The sequence below is a fragment of the Sphaerodactylus townsendi genome, linkage group LG04, assembly GCF_021028975.2.
Source record: "Sphaerodactylus townsendi isolate TG3544 linkage group LG04, MPM_Stown_v2.3, whole genome shotgun sequence".
Taxonomy (NCBI): domain Eukaryota; kingdom Metazoa; phylum Chordata; class Lepidosauria; order Squamata; family Sphaerodactylidae; genus Sphaerodactylus; species Sphaerodactylus townsendi.
This window is the reverse complement of record NC_059428.1, coordinates 156555258-156576457: the sequence shown is the minus strand read 5'-3', so window position 1 is coordinate 156576457 and position 21200 is coordinate 156555258. Positions and strand designations below refer to the sequence as shown.

The window sequence follows — 21200 nt, the reverse complement described above, 5'->3', positions numbered from 1 at the left end:
GGGGGGGGGGGGGGGTGGGGGGGGGGGGGGGTGGGGGGGGGGGGGGGTGGGGGGGGGGGGGGGTGGGGGGGGGGGGGGGTGGGGGGGGGGGGGGGTGGGGGGGGGGGGGGGTGGGGGGGGGGGGGGGTGGGGGGGGGGGGGGGTGGGGGGGGGGGGGGGTGGGGGGGGGGGGGGGTGGGGGGGGGGGGGGGTGGGGGGGGGGGGGGGTGGGGGGGGGGGGGGGTGGGGGGGGGGGGGGGTGGGGGGGGGGGGGGGTGGGGGGGGGGGGGGGTGGGGGGGGGGGGGGGTGGGGGGGGGGGGGGGTGGGGGGGGGGGGGGGTGGGGGGGGGGGGGGGTGGGGGGGGGGGGGGGTGGGGGGGGGGGGGGGTGGGGGGGGGGGGGGGTGGGGGGGGGGGGGGGTGGGGGGGGGGGGGGGTGGGGGGGGGGGGGGGTGGGGGGGGGGGGGGGTGGGGGGGGGGGGGGGTGGGGGGGGGGGGGGGTGGGGGGGGGGGGGGGTGGGGGGGGGGGGGGGTGGGGGGGGGGGGGGGTGGGGGGGGGGGGGGGTGGGGGGGGGGGGGGGTGGGGGGGGGGGGGGGTGGGGGGGGGGGGGGGTGGGGGGGGGGGGGGGTGGGGGGGGGGGGGGGTGGGGGGGGGGGGGGGTGGGGGGGGGGGGGGGTGGGGGGGGGGGGGGGTGGGGGGGGGGGGGGGTGGGGGGGGGGGGGGGTGGGGGGGGGGGGGGGTGGGGGGGGGGGGGGGTGGGGGGGGGGGGGGGTGGGGGGGGGGGGGGGTGGGGGGGGGGGGGGGTGGGGGGGGGGGGGGGTGGGGGGGGGGGGGGGTGGGGGGGGGGGGGGGTGGGGGGGGGGGGGGGTGGGGGGGGGGGGGGGTGGGGGGGGGGGGGGGTGGGGGGGGGGGGGGGTGGGGGGGGGGGGGGGTGGGGGGGGGGGGGGGTGGGGGGGGGGGGGGGTGGGGGGGGGGGGGGGTGGGGGGGGGGGGGGGTGGGGGGGGGGGGGGGTGGGGGGGGGGGGGGGTGGGGGGGGGGGGGGGTGGGGGGGGGGGGGGGTGGGGGGGGGGGGGGGTGGGGGGGGGGGGGGGTGGGGGGGGGGGGGGGTGGGGGGGGGGGGGGGTGGGGGGGGGGGGGGGTGGGGGGGGGGGGGGGTGGGGGGGGGGGGGGGTGGGGGGGGGGGGGGGTGGGGGGGGGGGGGGGTGGGGGGGGGGGGGGGTGGGGGGGGGGGGGGGTGGGGGGGGGGGGGGGTGGGGGGGGGGGGGGGTGGGGGGGGGGGGGGGTGGGGGGGGGGGGGGGTGGGGGGGGGGGGGGGTGGGGGGGGGGGGGGGTGGGGGGGGGGGGGGGTGGGGGGGGGGGGGGGTGGGGGGGGGGGGGGGTGGGGGGGGGGGGGGGTGGGGGGGGGGGGGGGTGGGGGGGGGGGGGGGTGGGGGGGGGGGGGGGTGGGGGGGGGGGGGGGTGGGGGGGGGGGGGGGTGGGGGGGGGGGGGGGTGGGGGGGGGGGGGGGTGGGGGGGGGGGGGGGTGGGGGGGGGGGGGGGTGGGGGGGGGGGGGGGTGGGGGGGGGGGGGGGTGGGGGGGGGGGGGGGTGGGGGGGGGGGGGGGTGGGGGGGGGGGGGGGTGGGGGGGGGGGGGGGTGGGGGGGGGGGGGGGTGGGGGGGGGGGGGGGTGGGGGGGGGGGGGGGTGGGGGGGGGGGGGGGTGGGGGGGGGGGGGGGTGGGGGGGGGGGGGGGTGGGGGGGGGGGGGGGTGGGGGGGGGGGGGGGTGGGGGGGGGGGGGGGTGGGGGGGGGGGGGGGTGGGGGGGGGGGGGGGTGGGGGGGGGGGGGGGTGGGGGGGGGGGGGGGTGGGGGGGGGGGGGGGTGGGGGGGGGGGGGGGTGGGGGGGGGGGGGGGTGGGGGGGGGGGGGGGTGGGGGGGGGGGGGGGTGGGGGGGGGGGGGGGTGGGGGGGGGGGGGGGTGGGGGGGGGGGGGGGTGGGGGGGGGGGGGGGTGGGGGGGGGGGGGGGTGGGGGGGGGGGGGGGTGGGGGGGGGGGGGGGTGGGGGGGGGGGGGGGTGGGGGGGGGGGGGGGTGGGGGGGGGGGGGGGTGGGGGGGGGGGGGGGTGGGGGGGGGGGGGGGTGGGGGGGGGGGGGGGTGGGGGGGGGGGGGGGTGGGGGGGGGGGGGGGTGGGGGGGGGGGGGGGTGGGGGGGGGGGGGGGTGGGGGGGGGGGGGGGTGGGGGGGGGGGGGGGTGGGGGGGGGGGGGGGTGGGGGGGGGGGGGGGTGGGGGGGGGGGGGGGTGGGGGGGGGGGGGGGTGGGGGGGGGGGGGGGTGGGGGGGGGGGGGGGTGGGGGGGGGGGGGGGTGGGGGGGGGGGGGGGTGGGGGGGGGGGGGGGTGGGGGGGGGGGGGGGTGGGGGGGGGGGGGGGTGGGGGGGGGGGGGGGTGGGGGGGGGGGGGGGTGGGGGGGGGGGGGGGTGGGGGGGGGGGGGGGTGGGGGGGGGGGGGGGTGGGGGGGGGGGGGGGTGGGGGGGGGGGGGGGTGGGGGGGGGGGGGGGTGGGGGGGGGGGGGGGTGGGGGGGGGGGGGGGTGGGGGGGGGGGGGGGTGGGGGGGGGGGGGGGTGGGGGGGGGGGGGGGTGGGGGGGGGGGGGGGTGGGGGGGGGGGGGGGTGGGGGGGGGGGGGGGTGGGGGGGGGGGGGGGTGGGGGGGGGGGGGGGTGGGGGGGGGGGGGGGTGGGGGGGGGGGGGGGTGGGGGGGGGGGGGGGTGGGGGGGGGGGGGGGTGGGGGGGGGGGGGGGTGGGGGGGGGGGGGGGTGGGGGGGGGGGGGGGTGGGGGGGGGGGGGGGTGGGGGGGGGGGGGGGTGGGGGGGGGGGGGGGTGGGGGGGGGGGGGGGTGGGGGGGGGGGGGGGTGGGGGGGGGGGGGGGTGGGGGGGGGGGGGGGTGGGGGGGGGGGGGGGTGGGGGGGGGGGGGGGTGGGGGGGGGGGGGGGTGGGGGGGGGGGGGGGTGGGGGGGGGGGGGGGTGGGGGGGGGGGGGGGTGGGGGGGGGGGGGGGTGGGGGGGGGGGGGGGTGGGGGGGGGGGGGGGTGGGGGGGGGGGGGGGTGGGGGGGGGGGGGGGTGGGGGGGGGGGGGGGTGGGGGGGGGGGGGGGTGGGGGGGGGGGGGGGTGGGGGGGGGGGGGGGTGGGGGGGGGGGGGGGTGGGGGGGGGGGGGGGTGGGGGGGGGGGGGGGTGGGGGGGGGGGGGGGTGGGGGGGGGGGGGGGTGGGGGGGGGGGGGGGTGGGGGGGGGGGGGGGTGGGGGGGGGGGGGGGTGGGGGGGGGGGGGGGTGGGGGGGGGGGGGGGTGGGGGGGGGGGGGGGTGGGGGGGGGGGGGGGTGGGGGGGGGGGGGGGTGGGGGGGGGGGGGGGTGGGGGGGGGGGGGGGTGGGGGGGGGGGGGGGTGGGGGGGGGGGGGGGTGGGGGGGGGGGGGGGTGGGGGGGGGGGGGGGTGGGGGGGGGGGGGGGTGGGGGGGGGGGGGGGTGGGGGGGGGGGGGGGTGGGGGGGGGGGGGGGTGGGGGGGGGGGGGGGTGGGGGGGGGGGGGGGTGGGGGGGGGGGGGGGTGGGGGGGGGGGGGGGTGGGGGGGGGGGGGGGTGGGGGGGGGGGGGGGTGGGGGGGGGGGGGGGTGGGGGGGGGGGGGGGTGGGGGGGGGGGGGGGTGGGGGGGGGGGGGGGTGGGGGGGGGGGGGGGTGGGGGGGGGGGGGGGTGGGGGGGGGGGGGGGTGGGGGGGGGGGGGGGTGGGGGGGGGGGGGGGTGGGGGGGGGGGGGGGTGGGGGGGGGGGGGGGTGGGGGGGGGGGGGGGTGGGGGGGGGGGGGGGTGGGGGGGGGGGGGGGTGGGGGGGGGGGGGGGTGGGGGGGGGGGGGGGTGGGGGGGGGGGGGGGTGGGGGGGGGGGGGGGTGGGGGGGGGGGGGGGTGGGGGGGGGGGGGGGTGGGGGGGGGGGGGGGTGGGGGGGGGGGGGGGTGGGGGGGGGGGGGGGTGGGGGGGGGGGGGGGTGGGGGGGGGGGGGGGTGGGGGGGGGGGGGGGTGGGGGGGGGGGGGGGTGGGGGGGGGGGGGGGTGGGGGGGGGGGGGGGTGGGGGGGGGGGGGGGTGGGGGGGGGGGGGGGTGGGGGGGGGGGGGGGTGGGGGGGGGGGGGGGTGGGGGGGGGGGGGGGTGGGGGGGGGGGGGGGTGGGGGGGGGGGGGGGTGGGGGGGGGGGGGGGTGGGGGGGGGGGGGGGTGGGGGGGGGGGGGGGTGGGGGGGGGGGGGGGTGGGGGGGGGGGGGGGTGGGGGGGGGGGGGGGTGGGGGGGGGGGGGGGTGGGGGGGGGGGGGGGTGGGGGGGGGGGGGGGTGGGGGGGGGGGGGGGTGGGGGGGGGGGGGGGTGGGGGGGGGGGGGGGTGGGGGGGGGGGGGGGTGGGGGGGGGGGGGGGTGGGGGGGGGGGGGGGTGGGGGGGGGGGGGGGTGGGGGGGGGGGGGGGTGGGGGGGGGGGGGGGTGGGGGGGGGGGGGGGTGGGGGGGGGGGGGGGTGGGGGGGGGGGGGGGTGGGGGGGGGGGGGGGTGGGGGGGGGGGGGGGTGGGGGGGGGGGGGGGTGGGGGGGGGGGGGGGTGGGGGGGGGGGGGGGTGGGGGGGGGGGGGGGTGGGGGGGGGGGGGGGTGGGGGGGGGGGGGGGTGGGGGGGGGGGGGGGTGGGGGGGGGGGGGGGTGGGGGGGGGGGGGGGTGGGGGGGGGGGGGGGTGGGGGGGGGGGGGGGTGGGGGGGGGGGGGGGTGGGGGGGGGGGGGGGTGGGGGGGGGGGGGGGTGGGGGGGGGGGGGGGTGGGGGGGGGGGGGGGTGGGGGGGGGGGGGGGTGGGGGGGGGGGGGGGTGGGGGGGGGGGGGGGTGGGGGGGGGGGGGGGTGGGGGGGGGGGGGGGTGGGGGGGGGGGGGGGTGGGGGGGGGGGGGGGTGGGGGGGGGGGGGGGTGGGGGGGGGGGGGGGTGGGGGGGGGGGGGGGTGGGGGGGGGGGGGGGTGGGGGGGGGGGGGGGTGGGGGGGGGGGGGGGTGGGGGGGGGGGGGGGTGGGGGGGGGGGGGGGTGGGGGGGGGGGGGGGTGGGGGGGGGGGGGGGTGGGGGGGGGGGGGGGTGGGGGGGGGGGGGGGTGGGGGGGGGGGGGGGTGGGGGGGGGGGGGGGTGGGGGGGGGGGGGGGTGGGGGGGGGGGGGGGTGGGGGGGGGGGGGGGTGGGGGGGGGGGGGGGTGGGGGGGGGGGGGGGTGGGGGGGGGGGGGGGTGGGGGGGGGGGGGGGTGGGGGGGGGGGGGGGTGGGGGGGGGGGGGGGTGGGGGGGGGGGGGGGTGGGGGGGGGGGGGGGTGGGGGGGGGGGGGGGTGGGGGGGGGGGGGGGTGGGGGGGGGGGGGGGTGGGGGGGGGGGGGGGTGGGGGGGGGGGGGGGTGGGGGGGGGGGGGGGTGGGGGGGGGGGGGGGTGGGGGGGGGGGGGGGTGGGGGGGGGGGGGGGTGGGGGGGGGGGGGGGTGGGGGGGGGGGGGGGTGGGGGGGGGGGGGGGTGGGGGGGGGGGGGGGTGGGGGGGGGGGGGGGTGGGGGGGGGGGGGGGTGGGGGGGGGGGGGGGTGGGGGGGGGGGGGGGTGGGGGGGGGGGGGGGTGGGGGGGGGGGGGGGTGGGGGGGGGGGGGGGTGGGGGGGGGGGGGGGTGGGGGGGGGGGGGGGTGGGGGGGGGGGGGGGTGGGGGGGGGGGGGGGTGGGGGGGGGGGGGGGTGGGGGGGGGGGGGGGTGGGGGGGGGGGGGGGTGGGGGGGGGGGGGGGTGGGGGGGGGGGGGGGTGGGGGGGGGGGGGGGTGGGGGGGGGGGGGGGTGGGGGGGGGGGGGGGTGGGGGGGGGGGGGGGTGGGGGGGGGGGGGGGTGGGGGGGGGGGGGGGTGGGGGGGGGGGGGGGTGGGGGGGGGGGGGGGTGGGGGGGGGGGGGGGTGGGGGGGGGGGGGGGTGGGGGGGGGGGGGGGTGGGGGGGGGGGGGGGTGGGGGGGGGGGGGGGTGGGGGGGGGGGGGGGTGGGGGGGGGGGGGGGTGGGGGGGGGGGGGGGTGGGGGGGGGGGGGGGTGGGGGGGGGGGGGGGTGGGGGGGGGGGGGGGTGGGGGGGGGGGGGGGTGGGGGGGGGGGGGGGTGGGGGGGGGGGGGGGTGGGGGGGGGGGGGGGTGGGGGGGGGGGGGGGTGGGGGGGGGGGGGGGTGGGGGGGGGGGGGGGTGGGGGGGGGGGGGGGTGGGGGGGGGGGGGGGTGGGGGGGGGGGGGGGTGGGGGGGGGGGGGGGTGGGGGGGGGGGGGGGTGGGGGGGGGGGGGGGTGGGGGGGGGGGGGGGTGGGGGGGGGGGGGGGTGGGGGGGGGGGGGGGTGGGGGGGGGGGGGGGTGGGGGGGGGGGGGGGTGGGGGGGGGGGGGGGTGGGGGGGGGGGGGGGTGGGGGGGGGGGGGGGTGGGGGGGGGGGGGGGTGGGGGGGGGGGGGGGTGGGGGGGGGGGGGGGTGGGGGGGGGGGGGGGTGGGGGGGGGGGGGGGTGGGGGGGGGGGGGGGTGGGGGGGGGGGGGGGTGGGGGGGGGGGGGGGTGGGGGGGGGGGGGGGTGGGGGGGGGGGGGGGTGGGGGGGGGGGGGGGTGGGGGGGGGGGGGGGTGGGGGGGGGGGGGGGTGGGGGGGGGGGGGGGTGGGGGGGGGGGGGGGTGGGGGGGGGGGGGGGTGGGGGGGGGGGGGGGTGGGGGGGGGGGGGGGTGGGGGGGGGGGGGGGTGGGGGGGGGGGGGGGTGGGGGGGGGGGGGGGTGGGGGGGGGGGGGGGTGGGGGGGGGGGGGGGTGGGGGGGGGGGGGGGTGGGGGGGGGGGGGGGTGGGGGGGGGGGGGGGTGGGGGGGGGGGGGGGTGGGGGGGGGGGGGGGTGGGGGGGGGGGGGGGTGGGGGGGGGGGGGGGTGGGGGGGGGGGGGGGTGGGGGGGGGGGGGGGTGGGGGGGGGGGGGGGTGGGGGGGGGGGGGGGTGGGGGGGGGGGGGGGTGGGGGGGGGGGGGGGTGGGGGGGGGGGGGGGTGGGGGGGGGGGGGGGTGGGGGGGGGGGGGGGTGGGGGGGGGGGGGGGTGGGGGGGGGGGGGGGTGGGGGGGGGGGGGGGTGGGGGGGGGGGGGGGTGGGGGGGGGGGGGGGTGGGGGGGGGGGGGGGTGGGGGGGGGGGGGGGTGGGGGGGGGGGGGGGTGGGGGGGGGGGGGGGTGGGGGGGGGGGGGGGTGGGGGGGGGGGGGGGTGGGGGGGGGGGGGGGTGGGGGGGGGGGGGGGTGGGGGGGGGGGGGGGTGGGGGGGGGGGGGGGTGGGGGGGGGGGGGGGTGGGGGGGGGGGGGGGTGGGGGGGGGGGGGGGTGGGGGGGGGGGGGGGTGGGGGGGGGGGGGGGTGGGGGGGGGGGGGGGTGGGGGGGGGGGGGGGTGGGGGGGGGGGGGGGTGGGGGGGGGGGGGGGTGGGGGGGGGGGGGGGTGGGGGGGGGGGGGGGTGGGGGGGGGGGGGGGTGGGGGGGGGGGGGGGTGGGGGGGGGGGGGGGTGGGGGGGGGGGGGGGTGGGGGGGGGGGGGGGTGGGGGGGGGGGGGGGTGGGGGGGGGGGGGGGTGGGGGGGGGGGGGGGTGGGGGGGGGGGGGGGTGGGGGGGGGGGGGGGTGGGGGGGGGGGGGGGTGGGGGGGGGGGGGGGTGGGGGGGGGGGGGGGTGGGGGGGGGGGGGGGTGGGGGGGGGGGGGGGTGGGGGGGGGGGGGGGTGGGGGGGGGGGGGGGTGGGGGGGGGGGGGGGTGGGGGGGGGGGGGGGTGGGGGGGGGGGGGGGTGGGGGGGGGGGGGGGTGGGGGGGGGGGGGGGTGGGGGGGGGGGGGGGTGGGGGGGGGGGGGGGTGGGGGGGGGGGGGGGTGGGGGGGGGGGGGGGTGGGGGGGGGGGGGGGTGGGGGGGGGGGGGGGTGGGGGGGGGGGGGGGTGGGGGGGGGGGGGGGTGGGGGGGGGGGGGGGTGGGGGGGGGGGGGGGTGGGGGGGGGGGGGGGTGGGGGGGGGGGGGGGTGGGGGGGGGGGGGGGTGGGGGGGGGGGGGGGTGGGGGGGGGGGGGGGTGGGGGGGGGGGGGGGTGGGGGGGGGGGGGGGTGGGGGGGGGGGGGGGTGGGGGGGGGGGGGGGTGGGGGGGGGGGGGGGTGGGGGGGGGGGGGGGTGGGGGGGGGGGGGGGTGGGGGGGGGGGGGGGTGGGGGGGGGGGGGGGTGGGGGGGGGGGGGGGTGGGGGGGGGGGGGGGTGGGGGGGGGGGGGGGTGGGGGGGGGGGGGGGTGGGGGGGGGGGGGGGTGGGGGGGGGGGGGGGTGGGGGGGGGGGGGGGTGGGGGGGGGGGGGGGTGGGGGGGGGGGGGGGTGGGGGGGGGGGGGGGTGGGGGGGGGGGGGGGTGGGGGGGGGGGGGGGTGGGGGGGGGGGGGGGTGGGGGGGGGGGGGGGTGGGGGGGGGGGGGGGTGGGGGGGGGGGGGGGTGGGGGGGGGGGGGGGTGGGGGGGGGGGGGGGTGGGGGGGGGGGGGGGTGGGGGGGGGGGGGGGTGGGGGGGGGGGGGGGTGGGGGGGGGGGGGGGTGGGGGGGGGGGGGGGTGGGGGGGGGGGGGGGTGGGGGGGGGGGGGGGTGGGGGGGGGGGGGGGTGGGGGGGGGGGGGGGTGGGGGGGGGGGGGGGTGGGGGGGGGGGGGGGTGGGGGGGGGGGGGGGTGGGGGGGGGGGGGGGTGGGGGGGGGGGGGGGTGGGGGGGGGGGGGGGTGGGGGGGGGGGGGGGTGGGGGGGGGGGGGGGTGGGGGGGGGGGGGGGTGGGGGGGGGGGGGGGTGGGGGGGGGGGGGGGTGGGGGGGGGGGGGGGTGGGGGGGGGGGGGGGTGGGGGGGGGGGGGGGTGGGGGGGGGGGGGGGTGGGGGGGGGGGGGGGTGGGGGGGGGGGGGGGTGGGGGGGGGGGGGGGTGGGGGGGGGGGGGGGTGGGGGGGGGGGGGGGTGGGGGGGGGGGGGGGTGGGGGGGGGGGGGGGTGGGGGGGGGGGGGGGTGGGGGGGGGGGGGGGTGGGGGGGGGGGGGGGTGGGGGGGGGGGGGGGTGGGGGGGGGGGGGGGTGGGGGGGGGGGGGGGTGGGGGGGGGGGGGGGTGGGGGGGGGGGGGGGTGGGGGGGGGGGGGGGTGGGGGGGGGGGGGGGTGGGGGGGGGGGGGGGTGGGGGGGGGGGGGGGTGGGGGGGGGGGGGGGTGGGGGGGGGGGGGGGTGGGGGGGGGGGGGGGTGGGGGGGGGGGGGGGTGGGGGGGGGGGGGGGTGGGGGGGGGGGGGGGTGGGGGGGGGGGGGGGTGGGGGGGGGGGGGGGTGGGGGGGGGGGGGGGTGGGGGGGGGGGGGGGTGGGGGGGGGGGGGGGTGGGGGGGGGGGGGGGTGGGGGGGGGGGGGGGTGGGGGGGGGGGGGGGTGGGGGGGGGGGGGGGTGGGGGGGGGGGGGGGTGGGGGGGGGGGGGGGTGGGGGGGGGGGGGGGTGGGGGGGGGGGGGGGTGGGGGGGGGGGGGGGTGGGGGGGGGGGGGGGTGGGGGGGGGGGGGGGTGGGGGGGGGGGGGGGTGGGGGGGGGGGGGGGTGGGGGGGGGGGGGGGTGGGGGGGGGGGGGGGTGGGGGGGGGGGGGGGTGGGGGGGGGGGGGGGTGGGGGGGGGGGGGGGTGGGGGGGGGGGGGGGTGGGGGGGGGGGGGGGTGGGGGGGGGGGGGGGTGGGGGGGGGGGGGGGTGGGGGGGGGGGGGGGTGGGGGGGGGGGGGGGTGGGGGGGGGGGGGGGTGGGGGGGGGGGGGGGTGGGGGGGGGGGGGGGTGGGGGGGGGGGGGGGTGGGGGGGGGGGGGGGTGGGGGGGGGGGGGGGTGGGGGGGGGGGGGGGTGGGGGGGGGGGGGGGTGGGGGGGGGGGGGGGTGGGGGGGGGGGGGGGTGGGGGGGGGGGGGGGTGGGGGGGGGGGGGGGTGGGGGGGGGGGGGGGTGGGGGGGGGGGGGGGTGGGGGGGGGGGGGGGTGGGGGGGGGGGGGGGTGGGGGGGGGGGGGGGTGGGGGGGGGGGGGGGTGGGGGGGGGGGGGGGTGGGGGGGGGGGGGGGTGGGGGGGGGGGGGGGTGGGGGGGGGGGGGGGTGGGGGGGGGGGGGGGTGGGGGGGGGGGGGGGTGGGGGGGGGGGGGGGTGGGGGGGGGGGGGGGTGGGGGGGGGGGGGGGTGGGGGGGGGGGGGGGTGGGGGGGGGGGGGGGTGGGGGGGGGGGGGGGTGGGGGGGGGGGGGGGTGGGGGGGGGGGGGGGTGGGGGGGGGGGGGGGTGGGGGGGGGGGGGGGTGGGGGGGGGGGGGGGTGGGGGGGGGGGGGGGTGGGGGGGGGGGGGGGTGGGGGGGGGGGGGGGTGGGGGGGGGGGGGGGTGGGGGGGGGGGGGGGTGGGGGGGGGGGGGGGTGGGGGGGGGGGGGGGTGGGGGGGGGGGGGGGTGGGGGGGGGGGGGGGTGGGGGGGGGGGGGGGTGGGGGGGGGGGGGGGTGGGGGGGGGGGGGGGTGGGGGGGGGGGGGGGTGGGGGGGGGGGGGGGTGGGGGGGGGGGGGGGTGGGGGGGGGGGGGGGTGGGGGGGGGGGGGGGTGGGGGGGGGGGGGGGTGGGGGGGGGGGGGGGTGGGGGGGGGGGGGGGTGGGGGGGGGGGGGGGTGGGGGGGGGGGGGGGTGGGGGGGGGGGGGGGTGGGGGGGGGGGGGGGTGGGGGGGGGGGGGGGTGGGGGGGGGGGGGGGTGGGGGGGGGGGGGGGTGGGGGGGGGGGGGGGTGGGGGGGGGGGGGGGTGGGGGGGGGGGGGGGTGGGGGGGGGGGGGGGTGGGGGGGGGGGGGGGTGGGGGGGGGGGGGGGTGGGGGGGGGGGGGGGTGGGGGGGGGGGGGGGTGGGGGGGGGGGGGGGTGGGGGGGGGGGGGGGTGGGGGGGGGGGGGGGTGGGGGGGGGGGGGGGTGGGGGGGGGGGGGGGTGGGGGGGGGGGGGGGTGGGGGGGGGGGGGGGTGGGGGGGGGGGGGGGTGGGGGGGGGGGGGGGTGGGGGGGGGGGGGGGTGGGGGGGGGGGGGGGTGGGGGGGGGGGGGGGTGGGGGGGGGGGGGGGTGGGGGGGGGGGGGGGTGGGGGGGGGGGGGGGTGGGGGGGGGGGGGGGTGGGGGGGGGGGGGGGTGGGGGGGGGGGGGGGTGGGGGGGGGGGGGGGTGGGGGGGGGGGGGGGTGGGGGGGGGGGGGGGTGGGGGGGGGGGGGGGTGGGGGGGGGGGGGGGTGGGGGGGGGGGGGGGTGGGGGGGGGGGGGGGTGGGGGGGGGGGGGGGTGGGGGGGGGGGGGGGTGGGGGGGGGGGGGGGTGGGGGGGGGGGGGGGTGGGGGGGGGGGGGGGTGGGGGGGGGGGGGGGTGGGGGGGGGGGGGGGTGGGGGGGGGGGGGGGTGGGGGGGGGGGGGGGTGGGGGGGGGGGGGGGTGGGGGGGGGGGGGGGTGGGGGGGGGGGGGGGTGGGGGGGGGGGGGGGTGGGGGGGGGGGGGGGTGGGGGGGGGGGGGGGTGGGGGGGGGGGGGGGTGGGGGGGGGGGGGGGTGGGGGGGGGGGGGGGTGGGGGGGGGGGGGGGTGGGGGGGGGGGGGGGTGGGGGGGGGGGGGGGTGGGGGGGGGGGGGGGTGGGGGGGGGGGGGGGTGGGGGGGGGGGGGGGTGGGGGGGGGGGGGGGTGGGGGGGGGGGGGGGTGGGGGGGGGGGGGGGTGGGGGGGGGGGGGGGTGGGGGGGGGGGGGGGTGGGGGGGGGGGGGGGTGGGGGGGGGGGGGGGTGGGGGGGGGGGGGGGTGGGGGGGGGGGGGGGTGGGGGGGGGGGGGGGTGGGGGGGGGGGGGGGTGGGGGGGGGGGGGGGTGGGGGGGGGGGGGGGTGGGGGGGGGGGGGGGTGGGGGGGGGGGGGGGTGGGGGGGGGGGGGGGTGGGGGGGGGGGGGGGTGGGGGGGGGGGGGGGTGGGGGGGGGGGGGGGTGGGGGGGGGGGGGGGTGGGGGGGGGGGGGGGTGGGGGGGGGGGGGGGTGGGGGGGGGGGGGGGTGGGGGGGGGGGGGGGTGGGGGGGGGGGGGGGTGGGGGGGGGGGGGGGTGGGGGGGGGGGGGGGTGGGGGGGGGGGGGGGTGGGGGGGGGGGGGGGTGGGGGGGGGGGGGGGTGGGGGGGGGGGGGGGTGGGGGGGGGGGGGGGTGGGGGGGGGGGGGGGTGGGGGGGGGGGGGGGTGGGGGGGGGGGGGGGTGGGGGGGGGGGGGGGTGGGGGGGGGGGGGGGTGGGGGGGGGGGGGGGTGGGGGGGGGGGGGGGTGGGGGGGGGGGGGGGTGGGGGGGGGGGGGGGTGGGGGGGGGGGGGGGTGGGGGGGGGGGGGGGTGGGGGGGGGGGGGGGTGGGGGGGGGGGGGGGTGGGGGGGGGGGGGGGTGGGGGGGGGGGGGGGTGGGGGGGGGGGGGGGTGGGGGGGGGGGGGGGTGGGGGGGGGGGGGGGTGGGGGGGGGGGGGGGTGGGGGGGGGGGGGGGTGGGGGGGGGGGGGGGTGGGGGGGGGGGGGGGTGGGGGGGGGGGGGGGTGGGGGGGGGGGGGGGTGGGGGGGGGGGGGGGTGGGGGGGGGGGGGGGTGGGGGGGGGGGGGGGTGGGGGGGGGGGGGGGTGGGGGGGGGGGGGGGTGGGGGGGGGGGGGGGTGGGGGGGGGGGGGGGTGGGGGGGGGGGGGGGTGGGGGGGGGGGGGGGTGGGGGGGGGGGGGGGTGGGGGGGGGGGGGGGTGGGGGGGGGGGGGGGTGGGGGGGGGGGGGGGTGGGGGGGGGGGGGGGTGGGGGGGGGGGGGGGTGGGGGGGGGGGGGGGTGGGGGGGGGGGGGGGTGGGGGGGGGGGGGGGTGGGGGGGGGGGGGGGTGGGGGGGGGGGGGGGTGGGGGGGGGGGGGGGTGGGGGGGGGGGGGGGTGGGGGGGGGGGGGGGTGGGGGGGGGGGGGGGTGGGGGGGGGGGGGGGTGGGGGGGGGGGGGGGTGGGGGGGGGGGGGGGTGGGGGGGGGGGGGGGTGGGGGGGGGGGGGGGTGGGGGGGGGGGGGGGTGGGGGGGGGGGGGGGTGGGGGGGGGGGGGGGTGGGGGGGGGGGGGGGTGGGGGGGGGGGGGGGTGGGGGGGGGGGGGGGTGGGGGGGGGGGGGGGTGGGGGGGGGGGGGGGTGGGGGGGGGGGGGGGTGGGGGGGGGGGGGGGTGGGGGGGGGGGGGGGTGGGGGGGGGGGGGGGTGGGGGGGGGGGGGGGTGGGGGGGGGGGGGGGTGGGGGGGGGGGGGGGTGGGGGGGGGGGGGGGTGGGGGGGGGGGGGGGTGGGGGGGGGGGGGGGTGGGGGGGGGGGGGGGTGGGGGGGGGGGGGGGTGGGGGGGGGGGGGGGTGGGGGGGGGGGGGGGTGGGGGGGGGGGGGGGTGGGGGGGGGGGGGGGTGGGGGGGGGGGGGGGTGGGGGGGGGGGGGGGTGGGGGGGGGGGGGGGTGGGGGGGGGGGGGGGTGGGGGGGGGGGGGGGTGGGGGGGGGGGGGGGTGGGGGGGGGGGGGGGTGGGGGGGGGGGGGGGTGGGGGGGGGGGGGGGTGGGGGGGGGGGGGGGTGGGGGGGGGGGGGGGTGGGGGGGGGGGGGGGTGGGGGGGGGGGGGGGTGGGGGGGGGGGGGGGTGGGGGGGGGGGGGGGTGGGGGGGGGGGGGGGTGGGGGGGGGGGGGGGTGGGGGGGGGGGGGGGTGGGGGGGGGGGGGGGTGGGGGGGGGGGGGGGTGGGGGGGGGGGGGGGTGGGGGGGGGGGGGGGTGGGGGGGGGGGGGGGTGGGGGGGGGGGGGGGTGGGGGGGGGGGGGGGTGGGGGGGGGGGGGGGTGGGGGGGGGGGGGGGTGGGGGGGGGGGGGGGTGGGGGGGGGGGGGGGTGGGGGGGGGGGGGGGTGGGGGGGGGGGGGGGTGGGGGGGGGGGGGGGTGGGGGGGGGGGGGGGTGGGGGGGGGGGGGGGTGGGGGGGGGGGGGGGTGGGGGGGGGGGGGGGTGGGGGGGGGGGGGGGTGGGGGGGGGGGGGGGTGGGGGGGGGGGGGGGTGGGGGGGGGGGGGGGTGGGGGGGGGGGGGGGTGGGGGGGGGGGGGGGTGGGGGGGGGGGGGGGTGGGGGGGGGGGGGGGTGGGGGGGGGGGGGGGTGGGGGGGGGGGGGGGTGGGGGGGGGGGGGGGTGGGGGGGGGGGGGGGTGGGGGGGGGGGGGGGTGGGGGGGGGGGGGGGTGGGGGGGGGGGGGGGTGGGGGGGGGGGGGGGTGGGGGGGGGGGGGGGTGGGGGGGGGGGGGGGTGGGGGGGGGGGGGGGTGGGGGGGGGGGGGGGTGGGGGGGGGGGGGGGTGGGGGGGGGGGGGGGTGGGGGGGGGGGGGGGTGGGGGGGGGGGGGGGTGGGGGGGGGGGGGGGTGGGGGGGGGGGGGGGTGGGGGGGGGGGGGGGTGGGGGGGGGGGGGGGTGGGGGGGGGGGGGGGTGGGGGGGGGGGGGGGTGGGGGGGGGGGGGGGTGGGGGGGGGGGGGGGTGGGGGGGGGGGGGGGTGGGGGGGGGGGGGGGTGGGGGGGGGGGGGGGTGGGGGGGGGGGGGGGTGGGGGGGGGGGGGGGTGGGGGGGGGGGGGGGTGGGGGGGGGGGGGGGTGGGGGGGGGGGGGGGTGGGGGGGGGGGGGGGTGGGGGGGGGGGGGGGTGGGGGGGGGGGGGGGTGGGGGGGGGGGGGGGTGGGGGGGGGGGGGGGTGGGGGGGGGGGGGGGTGGGGGGGGGGGGGGGTGGGGGGGGGGGGGGGTGGGGGGGGGGGGGGGTGGGGGGGGGGGGGGGTGGGGGGGGGGGGGGGTGGGGGGGGGGGGGGGTGGGGGGGGGGGGGGGTGGGGGGGGGGGGGGGTGGGGGGGGGGGGGGGTGGGGGGGGGGGGGGGTGGGGGGGGGGGGGGGTGGGGGGGGGGGGGGGTGGGGGGGGGGGGGGGTGGGGGGGGGGGGGGGTGGGGGGGGGGGGGGGTGGGGGGGGGGGGGGGTGGGGGGGGGGGGGGGTGGGGGGGGGGGGGGGTGGGGGGGGGGGGGGGTGGGGGGGGGGGGGGGTGGGGGGGGGGGGGGGTGGGGGGGGGGGGGGGTGGGGGGGGGGGGGGGTGGGGGGGGGGGGGGGTGGGGGGGGGGGGGGGTGGGGGGGGGGGGGGGTGGGGGGGGGGGGGGGTGGGGGGGGGGGGGGGTGGGGGGGGGGGGGGGTGGGGGGGGGGGGGGGTGGGGGGGGGGGGGGGTGGGGGGGGGGGGGGGTGGGGGGGGGGGGGGGTGGGGGGGGGGGGGGGTGGGGGGGGGGGGGGGTGGGGGGGGGGGGGGGTGGGGGGGGGGGGGGGTGGGGGGGGGGGGGGGTGGGGGGGGGGGGGGGTGGGGGGGGGGGGGGGTGGGGGGGGGGGGGGGTGGGGGGGGGGGGGGGTGGGGGGGGGGGGGGGTGGGGGGGGGGGGGGGTGGGGGGGGGGGGGGGTGGGGGGGGGGGGGGGTGGGGGGGGGGGGGGGTGGGGGGGGGGGGGGGTGGGGGGGGGGGGGGGTGGGGGGGGGGGGGGGTGGGGGGGGGGGGGGGTGGGGGGGGGGGGGGGTGGGGGGGGGGGGGGGTGGGGGGGGGGGGGGGTGGGGGGGGGGGGGGGTGGGGGGGGGGGGGGGTGGGGGGGGGGGGGGGTGGGGGGGGGGGGGGGTGGGGGGGGGGGGGGGTGGGGGGGGGGGGGGGTGGGGGGGGGGGGGGGTGGGGGGGGGGGGGGGTGGGGGGGGGGGGGGGTGGGGGGGGGGGGGGGTGGGGGGGGGGGGGGGTGGGGGGGGGGGGGGGTGGGGGGGGGGGGGGGTGGGGGGGGGGGGGGGTGGGGGGGGGGGGGGGTGGGGGGGGGGGGGGGTGGGGGGGGGGGGGGGTGGGGGGGGGGGGGGGTGGGGGGGGGGGGGGGTGGGGGGGGGGGGGGGTGGGGGGGGGGGGGGGTGGGGGGGGGGGGGGGTGGGGGGGGGGGGGGGTGGGGGGGGGGGGGGGTGGGGGGGGGGGGGGGTGGGGGGGGGGGGGGGTGGGGGGGGGGGGGGGTGGGGGGGGGGGGGGGTGGGGGGGGGGGGGGGTGGGGGGGGGGGGGGGTGGGGGGGGGGGGGGGTGGGGGGGGGGGGGGGTGGGGGGGGGGGGGGGTGGGGGGGGGGGGGGGTGGGGGGGGGGGGGGGTGGGGGGGGGGGGGGGTGGGGGGGGGGGGGGGTGGGGGGGGGGGGGGGTGGGGGGGGGGGGGGGTGGGGGGGGGGGGGGGTGGGGGGGGGGGGGGGTGGGGGGGGGGGGGGGTGGGGGGGGGGGGGGGTGGGGGGGGGGGGGGGTGGGGGGGGGGGGGGGTGGGGGGGGGGGGGGGTGGGGGGGGGGGGGGGTGGGGGGGGGGGGGGGTGGGGGGGGGGGGGGGTGGGGGGGGGGGGGGGTGGGGGGGGGGGGGGGTGGGGGGGGGGGGGGGTGGGGGGGGGGGGGGGTGGGGGGGGGGGGGGGTGGGGGGGGGGGGGGGTGGGGGGGGGGGGGGGTGGGGGGGGGGGGGGGTGGGGGGGGGGGGGGGTGGGGGGGGGGGGGGGTGGGGGGGGGGGGGGGTGGGGGGGGGGGGGGGTGGGGGGGGGGGGGGGTGGGGGGGGGGGGGGGTGGGGGGGGGGGGGGGTGGGGGGGGGGGGGGGTGGGGGGGGGGGGGGGTGGGGGGGGGGGGGGGTGGGGGGGGGGCGATTCCCATCGGCCCCTGCAAGCATGGCACGAACATCTGGAGGGCCACTTAGATACCCCTGTCTTATACCTTAGTACAAACATGCAAATTCAGGAATTGTGGGATTTCATCAACCCAGATCTAGCTTGGAGACTGATGTTTGTCTCACAATTCCAGAACACCCTTGGTGGGTTTCCATCCATTGTTGATGGACATGAATGCTGCACCATCCGTTCCTATCATGCAAGTTATTTGGTGAAGAAGAAGAAGAAGAAGAAGAAGAAGAAGAAGAAGAAGAAGAAGAAGAAGAAGAAGAAGAAGAAGAAGAAGGGGGGTACTTCAACCTATGCTGAAGGAACCGATTCCCTGATCAAACTGTTCAGCAAACAACCATTCCATGCAACAACAACAAAAAGCCAGCATGGCTTAACGTTAGTGTGTCTTGGAGTTCTTGGAGACTTGGGTTCAAATTCCCACAGTGCCACGGAACTCTCCATTTCAGCTCTAGCCATTCATACACTCTTGGCTTAGACTAGCCTACCTCACAGGGTCGCTGTGAAGAGAGAGGGGAAAGCCATGAGGCTAGGAAGGGCGAGAGAAGCACGGGATTAGTTAGTTGTTTTTTTAAAATCAGCAGAGCCGGGTGCTGGTGGCTGCTATTCATATTCAGCGTGCGGCGCCCCAGCCTCTCTGAACAAGGAGCATCAATTTAAACAAATCACAGGGAAATTGGCTGGCGCACATGTGCCGCGGTTTGACCTTCCTCTCAGCAAACAAGGACGGGTTCAGGACAGTGCAGGAAGAAAGGCCGGCAAATGCAAGACAAGAGAAGGGAACTGGGGTAGCTCTGAGAGAGGGAAGTTGAAGGCTAGTGTTTCTATAGCAACAGAGGGGGCGGGGTAGTGGCGTAGCTGAACAAGCCCAAGTGGCATAGGAAGTAGAGAGACAGGGATCCAACCTCACTGACATGACGGGGTGGGGGGGTGGGGTTAATAGGAGTTGCCTGGGACCCCAGTTCTGATCAGGGTTGGATGTGTAAGAAATAAATGGATTCTGCCCTTCTCTCTACACTTTTTTGCTGACTGAAATTGAGCATGCACAGCTATTACTTGCTCCAGAAGTGGGGACAAGACCCCCCACCCCTTGTTCTGTTGAAGGGCTAACAGCTGCCCTTGCAGGGGGTGGCTTCAATTGGTGAGAACAGGCGGGAGGGTGAACATCTGGCCGCAATCCAAAATGAGCAGGACTTCATCTTAATGTGCAACTTAGACCCAGATGTGCCGATCCAGTGGCGGACGGGCGGGAGAGGGCAGTTCGGAATGAACATTGGTGCAGTTTGAAAAATTCAGGCCTTGCGTGTTTGAGCGGTCAAGATTCCCGGTTCTGAGGACCCTCTCGTGCTCTGCGTTGGCTTGTGCCACGCAGCCACCCTCTAAGAAACAAAGCACACCTGCACACACAGGGGAAAGGCACCAGTAGGTTGTATTGGCACATGCCACACGCACAAGTTTTATTTGTTTGTTTGTTTGTTTGTTAGATTTTGCAGATCGCCTCATCCCCAAAGGGCTCTAGGCGGTTCACAATACAATAAAAACCAATAAATTACTTTAAAACATCTAAAAACGTTTAAAGTTCAATATGCGGCATCAATTCCAATAATGACAGACTAACCATATTGGTGGCACCCGGTCTTAAGGCCGGGAAGGGCTGGCAGCGCCCAAAGATGAAACCAACGGGGGCACCACCAGAGATGACAAAACCATGGCAGGGCCTCACACGTTATGATTGCATGCCCCTGTGTGGAGCCCCCAATACAACCCACCAGAATCGGGGCCTGTCACGGTCCCAGGAAACAGCAAACACTGCACCCCTGGCCATCAGCATGATGTCTATCCGGTTTTATCCCATCCACACACACAACGCTTGAGCAAGGTTGCCGAGTTACAGGGACGGCTGGACAAAGCAGCCTTCAAGCATACAGATTTTTGCAAGGAAGGTGGGAAAGGGGTCATCGTTGGAACACGGCAATGAGAGGGGGGCAGAGCCCCAGGTCTATCCTGCTGTCCCATGGGATGGACCCTGAACCCCAGGAATAGGACACATAAGAACATGCCAGCTGGATCAGACCAGAGTCCATCTGGTCTAGCACTCTGCTACTCACAGTGGCCCACCAGGTGCCTTTGGGAGCTCACATGCAGGAGGTGAAAGCAATGGCCTTCTGCTGCTGCTGCTGCTCCTGAGCACCTGGTCTGCTAAGGCATTTGCAATCTCAGATCAAGGAGGATCAAGATTGGGAGCCATGGAGTCGACTTCTCCTCCATAAATCATGACCAAGCCCCAGAAAGCCTATCCAGGTTGGAACCTCCACCACCTCCTGTGGCAGCATATTCCAAACACCAGTCACACGTTGCGTGAAGAAGTGTTTCCTTTTATTAGCTCTAATTCTTCCCCCCAGCATTTTCAATGAATGCCCCCTGGTTCTAGTATTGTGAGAAAGAGAGAAACATTTCTCTCTGTCAACATTTTCTACCCCATGCATAATTTTATAGACTTCAATCATATCCCCCCTCAGCCGTCTCCTCTCCAAACTAAAGAGTCCCAAAGCTGCAGCCTCTCCTCATAGGGAAGGTGCTCCAATCCTTCAATCATCCTTGTTGCCCTTCTCTGCACTTTCTCTATCTCTTCGCTATCCTTTTTGAGATGTGGCGACCAGAACTGAACACAGGACTCCAAGTGCAGTTGCACCACTGCTTTATATAAGGGCATGACAATCCTTGCAGTTTTATTCTCAATTCCTTTCCTAATGATCCCCAGCGTAGAGTTTGCCTTTTTCACAGCTGCCATGCATTGAGTTGACATTCCCATGGAACTGCTCACATCCGGTACTCACACGGACACAACTCACAGCCGGTGCAAGGTCCAATGCTCCTGGAACCAGAACACAGTGCTGTTCACTGCACTAGAGGTGCACATTCCCCCTCTTGGTGGCTGTCACAGGGTGCAACTGACACGCCAGTGGAAGCTCGGTTCCTTTGCATGCACCAGAGCAGCGCGAACTGATCCATCTGAGAACATAACGGCCTGGCACTTCCAGGGAAGGCACTCCCCTCTCCCTCCCGCCCGCAGGCAAATCAAAATGAGATTTGACAGTCCTGTTTGCAGTTATCAGATAAGGAAGCCCGCTTCGAGAACCTGAGGGGACAGAAGCCGAATTACCCCGGGAAAATAGATAACCATCGCTAATAGCTTTGTCTTTCTCGCATCTATAGCTCGGGTAACTCTCTTTTCGCCTCGACGTTTAGGCTTCTTGCCACACAGATTAAACTGTAACCAGCAGTGAATCAACCTCTTTCTCCCTCAAACAATATATTTCTTCGACAGTATAACCAAAGTCACCCCCAAGACTAAATAAGTCTGCCCCTTGGTGCATAACGTCCAGGCAAGATCACAGTACAGGCAAAGGACCTGTGGGCATCAGGGAGGCAGGTAATTAACCACTGGCTTTTACATTTGCAATTGGAGGCAGCCATTCTCTCCCCCCCCCCCCCTAATTTTTCCCTAGAAGGCCCAAAGTGCAACCTAGTGACGCTTGAATTCAACTGGTTCAGGTATGAGCGGGAGGCAAATTTTCCAGCAATCGATCTGGCTGTCTGGTCCCCTTTCGAAGCTAATTAAGAGCAGTGCCCTATAGCTGTATTCCTTCTCATTGAGGCAAGTTAACCACACACCGTGTGAAAAATATTTCCTCGTATCAGTGCTGAATCTATTGCCTTTCCTCGGATGCCCCCGAGTTCTAGTCTTACGGGAGACGGGGCACAAAAAATCGATCCCTCCACAGCATGTATAAATCTCGACAGTGCCCCTTGATTTCCAATACAGGTGTTTGTAAACAAGCATATCAAGATTTCTTTACCCCGGGGCTGCTGGTTTCTTTAATAGAAGGAACCATGCAGGAAAAAGGGACTCGGTTGCAGACAGCAATTTTCACCCCCATGTATGGAATTCAGGACAAGACTCGAACGGCAGAAGATTGCTAATTCCTCTGTTTGGAAACAAGATGGGGCTGTTTTGAATTCCAAAGCCTGTGAGAATTACAGATGCACCTCTTCTGCTGAGCCCCAAGTCCCTTCCCTCCCCTTTTCTTGTGATGGAACTACCCTGCTTGCCCAAAAAACTCTGCTAGTGGCTCTAGCCAGATGGTCTAGCACAGGGGTAGGGAACCTTTAACACTCAAACAGCCATTTGGACCCATTTTCCATGGGAAAAGAAAACACTTGGAGCCACAAATAATTTTTGACATTTAAAATAAAGATAAGACTGTATATATTGGGTTTTTTTACCTTTTACTCCGCTCATTCTGAGAAGCGCATGAATGCGTCCGCCCTGCTGCCTGCAGGGCGGGCAAGGATGAAGCTGGTGGCTTATGCCGACCGCCCGGGGAAAGCACCCACCCAGCGCTCGAACAGGCAAGAGTGCAACAGAGAAAACCCGTGGGTGCTGACCAGCCGGCCCTGCCGAGCAATTGAGATGCTGTCGCCCTGCACCTGCAGAGTGAACAAGGATAATAACCGGTGGCTCAGCGCTTC

The 21200-nt window shown here is 84.2% G+C and overlaps 1 protein-coding gene across 1 annotated transcript in view; it reads left to right on the top strand.

The window, feature by feature from the left end:
• Positions 1-19857, top strand: part of PDILT (protein disulfide isomerase like, testis expressed) — a 47308-nt gene extending 27451 nt beyond the window's left edge. The window contains exon 11 of the mRNA XM_048494191.1: positions 19777-19857. Within this exon, the coding sequence (XP_048350148.1) occupies positions 19777-19857 (81 nt within the window). The remainder of the gene's footprint in view (positions 1-19776) is intronic.
• The last annotated feature ends 1343 nt before the right edge of the window (positions 19858-21200 follow it).